General features: G+C 41.3%; 1 protein-coding gene across 4 annotated transcripts in view; it reads right to left on the bottom strand.

Moving 5' to 3' along the window:
• DNAI1 (dynein axonemal intermediate chain 1) overlaps positions 1-14,353 on the bottom strand; it is a 131,194-nt gene that overhangs the window by 111,782 nt on the left and 5,059 nt on the right. For all 4 annotated transcript variants that reach the window (XM_072359377.1, XM_072359375.1, XM_072359374.1 and 1 more), the window contains exons 2-5: positions 7,053-7,121; positions 5,117-5,200; positions 4,059-4,139; positions 2,322-2,448 (exon numbers count right to left, since the gene is read on the bottom strand). In XM_072359377.1, the coding sequence (XP_072215478.1) occupies positions 2,322-2,448; positions 4,059-4,139; positions 5,117-5,200; positions 7,053-7,121 (361 nt within the window). The remainder of the gene's footprint in view (positions 1-2,321; positions 2,449-4,058; positions 4,140-5,116; positions 5,201-7,052; positions 7,122-14,353) is intronic.

Here is a 14,353-nt window from a genome sequence, read left to right as displayed (position 1 = left end):
GGGCAGAATCACCTCCCTCGACCTGCTGGTCACATTTCTCTTGATGCAGTCCAGGATACGGTTGGCCCTCTGAGCTGCGAGAGCACATTGCCAGCTCATATTGAGTCTTTTATCAACCAGCATGCCCCAAACCCTTCTCCTCAGGGCTGCTCTCAAGCCATTCTCTGCCCAGCCTGTATTTGTGCTTGGGATTACCCCGACCCAGGTGGTGGATCTTGCACTTGGCCTTGTTGAACTTCATGAGGTTGGCATGGGCCCACCTCTCCAGCCTGTCCAGGTCCTTCTGGATGGCATCTCTTCCCTCTATTGTGTCAGCTGTGCCACTCAGCGTGGTGTCATCTGAAAACTTGCTGACAGTGCACTCAGTCCCACTGTCCATGTCGCCTACAAAGATATTAAACAGCACCAGTTCAGGTAGCAATCTGAAGAACACCACTCATTGCCAGTCTTTCCTTGGAGACTGAGCCACTGACTGCAACTCTGTGAGTGTTGAGGGGGCCTGTGAGAACTGGTCAGCATTTAAACATCTCTTCTTCCAAGCTCAGGATCTGTCTGTCCCTGTGAGCAAAAAATCAGGAAAGTGTGGCAGGAAACCTGCATGGATGAGCAAGGAGCTCATGCACAAACTCGAAGGGAAGAAGAAGGTCCATAAAATGTGGAAAAAGGGTCTGACCACTTGGGAAGAATATAGAAATGTCAGCACCTGCAGGGATGCGACGAGGAAAGCTAAAGCCCACCTGGAACTGAATCTGGCAAAAGTGATAAAGGATAATAAAAAAGGCTTTTTAAAGTATATTAACAGTAAAAGGAAGACTAGGGAGAATGTGGGACCCCTACTAAGTGAGGGGGGTGTTCTGGTAATGGGGGTGCTGGGAAGGCGGAGAAACTGAACAACTTCTTTGCTTCTGTCTTCAGTGAAAAAGCTCTCCCTCAGGAATCCCAGACCCTGGAGGTAAGTGAGAGGGTCTGGGGAATGGAAGACTTCCTTTTAGTCAAGGAAGAGGTGGCCCGTGAGCAACTAGGCAACACCAAAGTTCATAAATCCAAGGGACCTGATGGGGTGCATCCACGGGTGCTGATGGAGCTGGTGGAGGTGATTGTTGAACTTCTCTCTATCATCTTTGAGAGGTCTTGGAGAATGGGGGAGGTGCCTGAAGACTGGAGGATAGGGCAAGAAGGAAGATATGGGTAATTACTGGCCAGTCAGCCTCACCTCTGTCCTTGGAAAGGTGATGGAACTGCTTGTGCTGGATGCCATCTCCAGACAACTGGGAGAAAAGGAAGTTATCAGGAGTAGTCAGCATGGGTTCACCAATGGGAGGTCATGCTTGACCAACCTGGTAGCCTACTATGATGTTGTCACCAGCTGGCTGGGTGGGGGGAGAGTGGTGGATATAGTCTACCTTGATTTCAGCAAGGCATTTAATACTGTCCCCCACAACATCCTTATAACAAAGCTGAGGAAGTGTGGGATAGATGAGTGGACAGTGAGGTGGGTTGAGAACTGGCTGACTGGCAGAGCACAGAGGATCGTCATTGGTGGTGCAGAGTCTGGTTGGAGACCTGTAGCTAGCAGTGTTACAGGTGCTGGGTCCAGTATTGTTCAGCATCTTCATCAATAACCTTGACAAGAGGATAGTGGCCACAGCAAGTTCTGTAAATACCTGAAGTGTGGGAGCCATAGTGGCGAGGCTGGTCTCTTTTCAGTAGTGCGTGGGGACAGGACTAGGGGAAATGGGCTGAAACTTCAGCATAGGAGGTTCCGCACGAATGTGCACAAGAACTTCTTTACAGTGAGGGTGACGGAGCACTGGAACAGGCTGCCCAGGGAGGTGGTGGAGTCTCCTTCTCTGAAGATATTCAAGACCCACCTGGACACCTACCTGTGCGACGTGGTGTAGGGAGCCTGCTTTGGCAGGGGGGTTGGACTCGATGATCTCTAGAGGTCCCTTCCAACCCCTACAATTCTGTGATTCTGTGATTCTGTATGTCCAACCAATTGTAGTAAAAGATATTTAAAGACATTAAATAGCTCTGAAAATGTCAGCGGGTGGTGTTCACCTGGCTTCAAAAGCAGGTATTGTTTTCTACACTGTGTCCTTCTGTTTTCATTTCTTGAGAAAGATGCAATCTGTTTAATTCTGTGGTTGTGAAGTATGATTATATCCCTCACGTTGAGTAAATTAGTGAGAACTGTTGTAGGTAAGTGGACGGTTGGAGTGGGTGATCTTGCAGGTCTTTTCCAACTTTGGTGATTCTGTGATTTTTAATGCTACCAGCGCCCAGATGAAAATGAGTGTGATTTCAGAAAACAAACCAACCTGATGTGTTACTTAATCTCAGACTCTGCCGTCTGCCTTCATCAGAATCTCTGAGTATCATGTTCCCATTCAAAGAGAAGTGAATGGCTGTTTGATCTACATAGCTTAATGGCTTGTAAGCTCGTTCCTATAAAAAATGAAAAAACAACAGGATCAGCACAGTGAAACCTATTTTTAAGCCAGAAATACTGTTTAGCCTAAATTGCTAAAGCTAATAAGTCCCATACTGATAAAATGTTTGCTGTTAACATTTTTACACTGAGTTTCTTCCAGCAGTTATTTATATCTCAAGACACTGAAAGTCATACATTAAAAATACAAGGAAAAGAAGTGAGAACATGAAATCTCAAGCTCTCCAAAACTACCATGGAAAGGGAGTTTAAATATAATTCTAGTACATCTCTATTGCACAGCACTCCATAAAAGACTTCAATGTTCTATTGTGCTGAGATACCTGAATGAGCTGTCATTCCTATATGAGAGCAGCACCACACAGAGAGAACAGCTCTGATTTGGAAACAGTACAAGCTCTTAGCACTGTGCTCAGGCTTATAAGCACTACACTAATTCAGCTATCTGAAGCTAATTTTATTGGCACTTGCTTGAAGGTCACTGTACAGAGCAGTCATGCACTCAGGTTCAAACTACATATTAAGACGTAGAGCTATGCCTAAAAGCAATCAGAAGTAACTGCAGAGCACAGATGCTTCAGTAGTTTCCTTCTAAAAATATGAATGCTTCCCATATCCATGAGAGCATAGTATTGAGCCCACTTCACTCATTGTGGAGGACTTGAAGATACGGACTGCTTGTCACCTGCTTATACCCCATAAAGATGGAAAACATCAACACCCAAGTAGAGGAGAAAGATATCCCACTAGCTTCCACAAGACTGGAATTTTTCTGGTAATGTAGTGTAATGGTTGTCAAACTATTTACAGTAATGCAGAGATGAGACAAGCTCAGGTCTGTTTCACCTGCATGTCTGTTCCCTGCCTAAAGCTGGCATTAATCCGAGCCAGAGCTGGAAGAGCTGTCCCTATGGACTCTCATTTCTTTCAGGAGGTGTGACCCTTCCGAGGGAGTGGGGGGAGGCAGAGCCACCCTTCCCCTCTGCCCCTGCCTATGCTGCTCACAGTAAATGCTAGCTGGAGAAAGCCTCTCCGGGGTAATGCAGCATATACTCTGCACACAGACATATGAAGGTGTGACTCTTGGATGTTTCCTGGCAGTCTTTGATGCACCCTCCCCTGCTCACTCCTACTCATCACGAATAGGGCCATTTTCACTGATTTCACAAAACACATTTCTCCTTTTTTCTGTTTTTTTTTTTTTTTTTAATGCATATAACTGAATCTTGATCTAAGGATACTGAGGCATAACTACTTATAGACCAAATAGATGACTGCCTTTTATCCTCTAATCACCACTGAATGAAAAACACACACACACACAGAAAAAAAAAACCACATCAAAAAAGCATTGCCTGAGATTAGGGGCACCAATTATATTCACTGACAAAACCTGAGTAGTTGTTATTTCCAACTTCTGAATAAATTTGTCAATGCTTTTAGGCTTCCACCCTCTACAAAATCCCTTTAGGAAGCATTGCCAGTAAATATGTAAAAGATGAAGCCATATAAAAATAAATCACCTGATAGGAAATAAAAAGAAAACTCAGACACAGTTAATTGCAAAAAAATCTCATCCTTGTTTTAGAGGTCATTCCACACTTACTTTAAAGTTGTATCTGACGATATTCTTAGGGGCATGTGGATTATTAGCTGTCAGAACACGTGTAAATTCCTTTTTTAATTCCTTTGGAAGAGAAACAAAATAGCATCATGAAGAAAACTTTGCTGTTATTACAAAATAGAACATACAAAGATCACCAGGTTCTTTATACTCAGTTCTAAGATGTTTGCAGATAACTTGCTTGCAGTTGATGCCTCCACAAGAACAGTGGTGTGAGTCAAGTTAGCTCAGAGTGGGATCGAGAACAAAATCATCTTGCTTCCTATTGTAATACTCTGGTGAGTTTCTTGGAATTCTTTAGTCATCGTGTTAATTTTTGTCTAAGCTGTGGTAGCACTTGAAAAATGATAGCTGCATTTGTATGGCAAAAATTACAAACCTTTGTCTTGAAGCACACACATCCTATAAATCCAGTAAACACTCAACACAGTAGCAGTGCTTCCACGCTCAATCAGTTCAAACAAAAAGTAGTACTGGTGTCAACAGCTTTTACTGCTTGAGGAGGAGGAAGTATGTGTAGCTTCCTTTTGAGAGCTGTTTGGAGGACAGGAAGCAAGACTAAGTTTTTATATAGCCATTAGAAGAGAGAAAAATAGTTTTAGAAGGGTGATTGACTGCATTAACCAAGAGGGCAAGAAACGGCCTTAAAACAAAAGGACCCCCTCTCTATATGACTCTGAGAGTCAAACTCGCTCTGGCTCCTGAAAAGCTCAGGGTTAGCACTGGTGTCTTCCTTATCTGAGGGAAGACTTGGCCCCATTCCCCTCCTGGATCAACTCCATACAGATTTACTTTGCCTCAAACCCAGAGCTGTTTCAAAGCACATTCTCCCCACTTTCCTGCTGAAAGCCATTTTAGTTTGTGCTCCAGACACTGTACATTAACAGCTACTAGTCTTACTCTTGCAGAAGTTCCTCCAGAAAAAAAAAAAAAAAAGGAAAAAAAGAAAAAGAAAAAAAAAAGGGGGGTAAGAGGTAGGCTTCAGTTTATGGAATTTTGTACACCTCCCACGACAAGAACAGACACTGTTTTGTACTCACAGCTTCAGTCAGTTCCAGCTGATCTGGAGGTTTGACCGCAGCCTCATCCACTCCTTCTCCAGCTTCAGTGAGTATATCTTCATCCTAGCACAGGGAAAGGGAGTCAATTCTAACACCAGGAATGCAATTGGTTTGCTCACTCACAGAGGCACTTCTGCATGAATGGTGCAAAGAAGACCAGCATTTCCCTGTTCATCTTTGCAGAGAACAGACCAGATAAACCCAAATTTGCAAGTAATTGGCAACAGTAGTTCAATGGTTTGGAGGAGATACAGTCTGAAGGTAATTCCTGGCCCATCATAAAACAGGAGTAATTCCAATAACAAAACTCAAGAAACTCCACTTGAATTTCAGCTCAAAAGTTGACAGTTGTTTCTTTTGACTACGTAATTACCCAAATAACCCATACTTAAACACTATTCAAAGGCATAATTTAAGTACTTTTAATAACTTAAGTGTTATAATATAAGCTGCACTTAGAAATTAGATTAAGATATAAAGCTGCTAGGATGTGACTTCTGGATGAATGCTGTTTTCTTGCAAAGTCCAGCAGGTCTGCATTCCTGCAATGGTGAAAGCTGTTCTCCTGGGGCTGGGCTAGGGTTGATATCATGATATGGTATCATTAATAGGAAACAGATCACAGCAGGGATGAAGTTCAATTACTGGTCATTACAGATAAACTGCTAGAACACGAGGTTGCTGATTATGGTGTTTAATGGCTCAGCATAAAGTTTCTCCCTCAGTTTGAAATGTGTAATGAGTTGTTTTAAAATAAATCAATCACTTTTTTAAATACAAGTCTCTCTGGTCTATTAAACTTTATAGCCATATAGAGCTGTCAGTTAAACCAGGGTGTAAGTGAGGGCTGTTTTCAAGACCTAGCAAAGCTATGCTATCAGCAGAGCACCACAAAGGTTAAAAGCACAGTGATGTGTAAAAGCATGCAGTGCCTTAAAGTAACTGAGAATTCTGCATGTGCCAGAAGCAGGGAAATTCATAGGCTGCAACCTTTTTTTCTCCCAAAGGCAAAGGAAGCCAAAATGAAACAAGCTAGAAGGAAGGTCAGGCTCCTCAATTCTCAAAAGACTATGAGGGCAGAACAGTTGTCTGTGATTTAATGCTACCCACATGAACACCTGCTTGTAGGACATTTATCATACACAATTCAATGCCACTTAGTTCAGAGCTGTTATTTTTCTAGTGACGAAGATAAAAATAGTGTTGGGTTTTCTGTGTTTGTTTCATTTTTTATTTGAAAGTCAATAACCTTCCCTTTTAAGAGACTAAAAAGGGGAGGGGGGGAGGGGGGGAGGGGGGGGGGGAAATAACAGGACTATAATTTACCCTAATAAGGTAAAACACTGTTTGTCACGAGGTCTCTTTAAAAGCATGTAAACTGTCCTTCCCCCATTCATAACAATGGCAATAAACCCACCTACATCAGCTTGTGTTCTGTCTCTATAAAAGAAGGTAGATTAAGGTTGTTATACTAAGCACTTATCTGCCTGACAGTGAAAGAATTATCAGGAGGTCGACAGTCAAAAAGTTAACACTGTTTTCTCTAATGCTCGTATTCCTATCTTAATAAATGAATCTGGAATATGTTTTGAGTTTTCTAACCAGAGCAGGCAGTTTTCTCACAGCCTTTGTCAGCTTATAGTTTGGAATTTATATCACATACCTTTAAAAAAAAAAAGTTTTCATTTTTCAACTTACCAAAACTCTGCCTTAGTTTCAGCTTCCATTTTTATTCTACCTTGCTAGTGTAATTCCCTTTTCATTGGAATATTCTAGAGCTACCCCGTATTGTTAGATCAATTGGAATCTTACTAACGCCATAAAACAAAATCATTGTTGAGGCAGAATCTAGTTTGCATCTCATAGACAAACAAGAAAAAATGGTATTTTAAAACTCACCGATTTGTGATCTTACCCGTTTTTTAGGTAAAGCTCCATGAGGCCTCGGTTGTCCAGCCTTTCCTCCTGGAGGTCCACTTTGGCTCTGAAGTGAGAATAGACCCAACATAAAACTTTACAACACTGTGTTCCCTGATGTAACTGGAGTAGAATATAATTTTAATGTGCTTGCTAAGGTTTGCTGCAACGGTATGTTTCAAAGGCCAGATATACCAGTACTTTTTTTCTAAGTGCTGTCTGAATGAACGGTAGCCACAGTCAAAATATAAGACAAGTTCAACAGAATGGAGAAATGCAATGCTGTGTCCTTATCTGTGGTTCACGTTTATGTCACACACACCAGGTTCTAGCTCCTCACTCTGATACACCAGAAAGACCACCTTGCCCCGTATGCTTGCCTGTCACAGTGAGGTCAGAGACAGAAGGTTAGCACCTACGAAGAGAAGATTACTGAAAAAAACATGGAAAACTGATCAATAACTGGGAACCACCAACAACCTCCTTGAGCAAATCACAGCAAAGAAAAAATTTAAGATAGGCTTTAAGGAGAATGATAAGACAGTTGTTTTCTGGGAGCTTATAGTGCAATTCTAAAGGAGGTTGCCCAGAGGTTAAGAAAAAATGCAAGGACACCAGTGACAAAGATTTGTGAAGACTCTATGGAAAGCAGAAGAGGAAATGAAAGATCCTTTTGAGAAGATGCTGAGAGACAGATGAGATGGAGAACTCAGAAAGAATGAAGCTACTGTATTTTAAGAGGAAAGCTGATTAACAAAGGAGAAGACATCAGAGACATTGTCAAGAACAGTTTTAGGATGGACCCAGGTAACATCAGATGGGACTGGTGGGAAAAGCAGAGTTTCTGCTTGGAAAAAGCATTTGATTTTGTTACCCAGAAGGAAATACTAGAGAAGAAGGAACAAAACAAAGAGGCGGAGAGGTAAGCTCCCATGTGTTTATTGATTTTCTTTAGAAGAACGTAAGAGTGTTACCTTTTAGCTCAGTTCAAAGGTCCAGCCAACCTCCAGGGGATTTCTGAATCTGAAATATTATCCTTTTTGTTTCATATCAGTGAACCTTTTTCTCCACAAACTTACTCAGGCACTTTGGAATCCATACTCACTTCTAGCACGGACAGCACCCTACATCAAGGACTTGTACAAGCCTTGCTAATGAGCATGGATGTGTATATGCAAAGAACCACTGAATGCTGTTTAAGCCTGCTAGTTGCTGTTTTGATTGGTTTTCTCAGTTCTCTAGCTGGAAAGCCTTGTTTTACATTATCTTTCGTTAATCCTTTTCTGTATTTCTTATTGATAAATTGAAAAGCATGAGATGCTGCACAGATTCCTAGGCTCATCTCATGATTCCTCTTCATTATAAAAATAAATATTTGCTTCTGTTTCTTATGTATTAAAAAAATTAAGTGCCTGTAATCACTTTCACACAGAATCTCCAAGTCTTATTCTAAGTCCCATTACTTATTAAGATGTGGCAAGACATTTCCAAGAAGGAAAGTATTTTCAGATGAGGTGAGGTGAAGCAGAGGTGAGAGACTGTGCCTTTCAATCTTGTTTCCCATCATACAAGCTATAAGAATGCTGTTACTAACAAGTTGTGATTATTTTTATTCCAGAAAACGTACACTAAAAGCAATGAAAAATGAGTGGACTGATACACTTCTATGCTTAGAAAACATGCCTTGCTTTGAAATACAAATTGCTATTAGTCAAATGGACACACACAAAAATAAAATAATAATAATAAAAAAAAAACAACAGAAAAATAATTATGACATTTACGTTAAAAACCCTCAGTGGGGTGATAGCAGAGCATAGCAGAGAGCCCAGGAGCCTTGGCATCACAGCCATCACAGTCCCTACTCAAACCACTGGATAACACAGACAGCCTGCTCCCCCATGACACTGCTCAGCAACAGAGCATCCTGTAAACATTACATGTGAAATAGATGTGATAAAAGCAACATAATTTAAAACAGAACTTTAGAGCAGAATATTATTTAGATCTGAATCAAAAACAAACTCTTAATTCTAAAGAGGAAACAAAGCCTACTCACTATTACCCTTTGTAAATGAGCATATAAAAGTGTTTATCTAGCTGTAAAGGCATTGACGAGGCAATCTGAAGGTAATTGGTTTTGGCAGTTGCACACATTTCAATTAACATACTCTAAAGAGCCACAAGTGAATAAATACCTGGAACCGTATTAAAATCCAAAAGTGACACTGAAGAGAGCTGGGATTTGATTCCAGTGTTTGGAAGGAGCACAAACCCTACCCTATTCCCCACACAGTGTAGAATTTTGCAGGGCAGAGTGTGAGCTCAGGTATCAGAAAGGCAGCAATAACCCAGCACAGAAGTGAGGAACACTGTAGGAAAATGAACAGCATCAAAACCCAAAGCTCTGTGAAAAAGGCACAAATCACCACTGTAACAGGGCAGACTGCAAATCTTGTCCTCTTGCTGTCATTCTCCCACTCTCACTTCTCTGAATACCTCAGCTCAGGAATGTTCTTCCTGATGTGGCTGTGCATGCTTGTAACTCAGCTCTGTAATATGGGATTGTCATTGTTAGCAACGTGCTCTGGGCTTTGTACTGAGATTGCAGGGCCTCAGGACTGAAGCTGGTTGGCTGGTTGTCTGAACACTTCTTGGCCTACCTGCATCTTTGCTTCACTCTATCTGAGCAGCAATTTTTCTAATTGATCACAGACCTATGGCTTGTCTGACTTACTTTTATCTTTGTAAAGTACCACCCATGGTTTTATGACTGTAGCTGTATTCCACAGCTGCAAACAGTTCACCATTGGTCAGCTAAAGAAATGCAGGCCTGCAGGCCTGGGCAAAGATGGTTTTAGGGATAAAAAGCAAGCAAGCAAACAAACAAACAAAAACACTAGGATCACAGAATGGCTTAGCTTAAAAGGGGAATCTAAAACTTGAAAAACATCACACATTGTAATTTCAGGTGCAATGTTGAACAATACACTAACAAAGGTGTTAAAAGAGTGTTGGTTAACATAGAAAGAAACCTCACTCAGGTCCTAGAATGAGGAAGAAGAAACTATCGACATGGACATCTTATTCTTCCCAGTGAAGGACACAGATGCCAACATCTTGCCACCCTGTTCCCAAAGATCAATGACAGCAAAATGAAGCTGTCGACCCTGGAACCCAAGGACCAGGAGAGATGAGTACATCACCAGAAAAGGGGCATAAAACTATGAAGCTTGCATGCAACAATTTTAACTACATTATTATTATTGTTATGCACAGAAATATTCTGACCATCCACATGGTGCCTGAGGCAGCTTGCTGGGAGTCCTACTAGCAGCTAAACTGAGTTCCCCTCAGAAAGGGGCAAGGACACAACTGGCACAACAGTTATAAACCACACCTCTTATCTCTGGTATTTTGAACCACAAAACACATCACCACCACCCCAAGTCCTAATAATTATACTTCAGGACTACTTGGCTATCACACAGATACAAAGCCAAGCGCTACACACTACAGACACAGCTAACACAGAGCCATTCTGACAAGAAATCTGAATGTAGCATTTGTTGGATATAATGGATTACAGGCACAGAATATTCTACAGAAGCCAATACAAAAAGCAGAAGGCAGCATTCAGGAAGCAAACATCATTCCTGCAGGGATGCGTGACAACAGCCCATGCTAGCAAAGTGCCTGAGGCAATGTTCATGTCCAAGTACCTGAAATTGCTGCAATCCAACTGGAAGGTGACACAGATATAGGGATATGTGACGAAATGCTAAAATTTTGGTAATACTTGCACCATGTAGGATGCACTAAAACTGACAGATCTGCTTAAAACTGTTAAAAGAAGCAAGGTGAGGAACGAAATTGGGTCAGACAAGAATAAAAAACATTTTACATTTTACCACCTCCAATTCAGATAATAGCACAAAGTCTAGCTGTGCCAGTTGCTGGAAAAGACAGATGTTTTCATTGTTGTGCCTGCGCTTAGTCCTTTTGTTAATTCTTTCACAAGCTCCAGCATCCTGTAGAGCTTTCTCAAACCAGCACATTGTTCTTCCTCACATCTTTCCTTAAAAATCTTCTGTCACGCTAGCTGTAAAGAGTTCTCAGCAGTACCCAGGTAGCTGGTGTCTTGCCACCACAGCTGAGAACGATAACCACTGTTTCTTCATCATTCTACTACTTTCTCAATGTGTTACACATCAGCTGTCATTTAAACTGTAATCCTTTTGCACTGACAGCTATTTCTCTCTTCCACATAACACAGTGTTTGTACAAGGGAAAGGTCGCAGATGCATTTGGACACATAAATAATAAACTAGAACTGTGAATCAGCTTAATCAGATATTCGCCAGCAAGGTGCTGATGATGGGGGCTGGCCTTCACATACATATCTCTAAAATTCAAGCACATTTTTGCTTTTATATAATGAGCTACAGAAATGAAATAAGAAAGTTAGCATGCTATTTTATTAGGACCTCAAAGAGAAGTGTTCAGAAGCATGAAAATGCAAGAATTAAGGTTGCTGGGGCAACCTTCAATTCATCCCATTGGGCACAAGTATGACACATGGCTTAACTACACAATCACACACCTTCTTTTATACTTTCCCTGCCTCACTTAAGCTCTCCCAGGTGCAGAGTATGGGAAGAGTTGAGACAATAAGGTGCTGTATTTTGGTTTATGTTGGTCAGCATCTAGTCAGACACTCAGCAAAGAACACTTAAATCCAAACAGCTAAATTTTAGCTAATTCTGTATGAATGGGAGACAGCCTTGCCACCAAAAGCATTATAAGCCTTCGTAACTCTTCTAATTAAATTCCTTTAAATAATAATTGTTAAATTCCATTCTAACTAACAAGAAGAGGAGTGTGAATAATTATGTGGAATTTATATTAGGGAAAAAGAGACGTTGTTGCTAGGGAAATCAGGAACAGATAGGTGGGACAAAATAGTTGCAAGGATATTCTTACCTCCAGATCATCATCATAACTCAAAGCACTGTGAGATGTGCTCTACAGCTCCACTGAAAAATGCCCGTGTGAACTCCTGCATGTTGAAAATGTTTTGCTCTAATGACCATCCTATGTTAAATACACTGACAGATTATTGTAGTTCCCATACTAAAAAGTCAGTAGAAGCCCACAACAGTCATAATGCCTAAATTAAGGGTCTATATAAAGCTCAGGTGACTGTTGTTTTCTGGAGCTTTCTTCCAGGAGGTGCTTCTGACAGCACCTAGAAATTCCTCCCTATGTCAGATACGCTGTAAGACAAATGGACTGTGCTACAGTAAAGATACAGTAATCTAACAGGATGATGCAATGGAAGGGAAGAAACAGCTGAAAACTGATGCTTTAGACGCCACTTAATCTTCCTTTCCCTTGCTACAGCTCCCTCTAATGCAGACAAGCTACCGAGAGATGGAAATGGGCAGAATCAAGTCTTCAGCTGGAAGTTTTCCTGTTGCTGATCTCTCCAGAAAGCATTTCTAACTCTCTTTTTAGGTAGATTGCTTCTACTGACTCTAAGTGAAGTTCCTTTAAATAATTTTAAGTATAAAATAAGAAAATTATACGAAGACGAATTGCCACTTTCCAAGGGACATAGCTGTATATCAAAGAAGCACATTCAGGCTAGCATTTAAGAAATGCTGTCCTATATCTGTATTCCTGAAACACATAATGGGAGTTTTATGAAAGTTCTGCCCTCAGCACCTTGGAATTAATGTACTTCCAGCCTGGATAGATATGAAGAAAATAAAGAAACATACACAACCATCCATTGAAGCCTCATAGATCTTGCTCCTTCTATCCACAATGAATACTACTCTCTCTTTCTGTTAGTGATGTGATAGCCACTCATTGCTGATCTTAGATTCATCCACATATTGTATATAAAATGGACAGAACAACGGGTACCTGCCTTCTTGACTCAATAGCAAAAGCTCTGAAACTTTTTACAAGTCCTCTGGTTTCCAGATGTCCAGTTCTTTTTTAACAGACATTTTGTAAGGGTCTACTTCTTAATTATTTCATCCTACTCTGCATTAAACCTCTGAATTGTCAGTGGCAATGCTGATGGTAAATAAATCACCCTGCTCTCAAAGAAAGAAGAGATTTACTTTCATGAGCAAGTGTTCATTTGAGAACCAGGTCAAACCCTCCAGTCACAACTGCAGAAATCCTTCTGGAAAAATGTCTGTACTGCTTACATGCTGACCTGCCCTGACTGATCAGGTAGGAGACACAACCATGCTACCATGAGTGCAGTCCTCCTCTCAGGACAAGGCTCCTCACTGCAGCCTTTGCTGAGTGGTTCAGCTTAGACCAGCTCTTCCAACTGGCATGGTGAGGAGCCAGGCATACCGCTATACAATAACTCCTTGAGTAACATGAAATTTCTCCTTATTCTTAAAGAACAGAGTGGGGTTGAGCACATCTGGATTTGCAGATCCTGCCTAAGACACCAGAGAACTCAGCAGGGATGACAGAGACTTGTTACACTACAAAACTGAACTGTCAGTTCATATTAAGCAAATCTTCCAAAGGCTGCAAATTGATTACCTATTAATGAAAAGCTCATTGTGGAACAACGTCAAACCCAGACTAAATATTTTTTAAGATTTTAAAGAGATATTCTGGCAGCCTTTCTGCTCCCCATGCCAGCTGTCTTCAGAAGACAATCAGACTGCAAGGCTGAGCAATCACAGAACACTCCTGCTAAGGTTACTTTATCTTCCTGGGCACAGACATCATCATTACCGCTTCCTCTGGAGCTCAGCAAATAGGTTAACAAGTCATATGGGAAAAAAAGTACAGAGTTGCTTGTAGGATTCCAAAGGGGAAGACGGAGAGTCATTATAAGCAGTGGACTTGAATTTACTGTAAAACTATTTAATAATCTCCTGCTAGCTTTCTCTTCTTGTTTTGAGTATTAGCAGTCTCCATAGTAAAATACCGCTTGGCAAAATGAGCAGAGAAGTAAGGCACAAAAACAAAGCCAAGGGAAGCAAAACGACTTGTGGCCTGCCCTGCAGCAGGCATCCATTTACCTCATTAGGGATGCCAATTTATGTGCTATTTGCCAAAACATTTTTAAATGAAACCAAACCAAGTGTTTATTTTATACTACGTGGATGGTTTAATGCATGTTCAAGAGCCAACAAGAACCTTAAAGGCCTGTGCTGGCAACGTATGTGTCTGCTACCTGCATTTGGGGAGGAGGCCATAGGCAAACCTGTGGGCTCAGCCATGGAAGTACACAGCAGCACATAGCAGCTCCACTGC

The sequence above is a fragment of the Excalfactoria chinensis genome, chromosome Z, assembly GCF_039878825.1.
Source record: "Excalfactoria chinensis isolate bCotChi1 chromosome Z, bCotChi1.hap2, whole genome shotgun sequence".
NCBI lineage: Eukaryota > Metazoa > Chordata > Aves > Galliformes > Phasianidae > Excalfactoria > Excalfactoria chinensis.
Note: the sequence above shows the minus strand (reverse complement) of the source record. Positions and strands in the feature narration are given on the sequence as shown.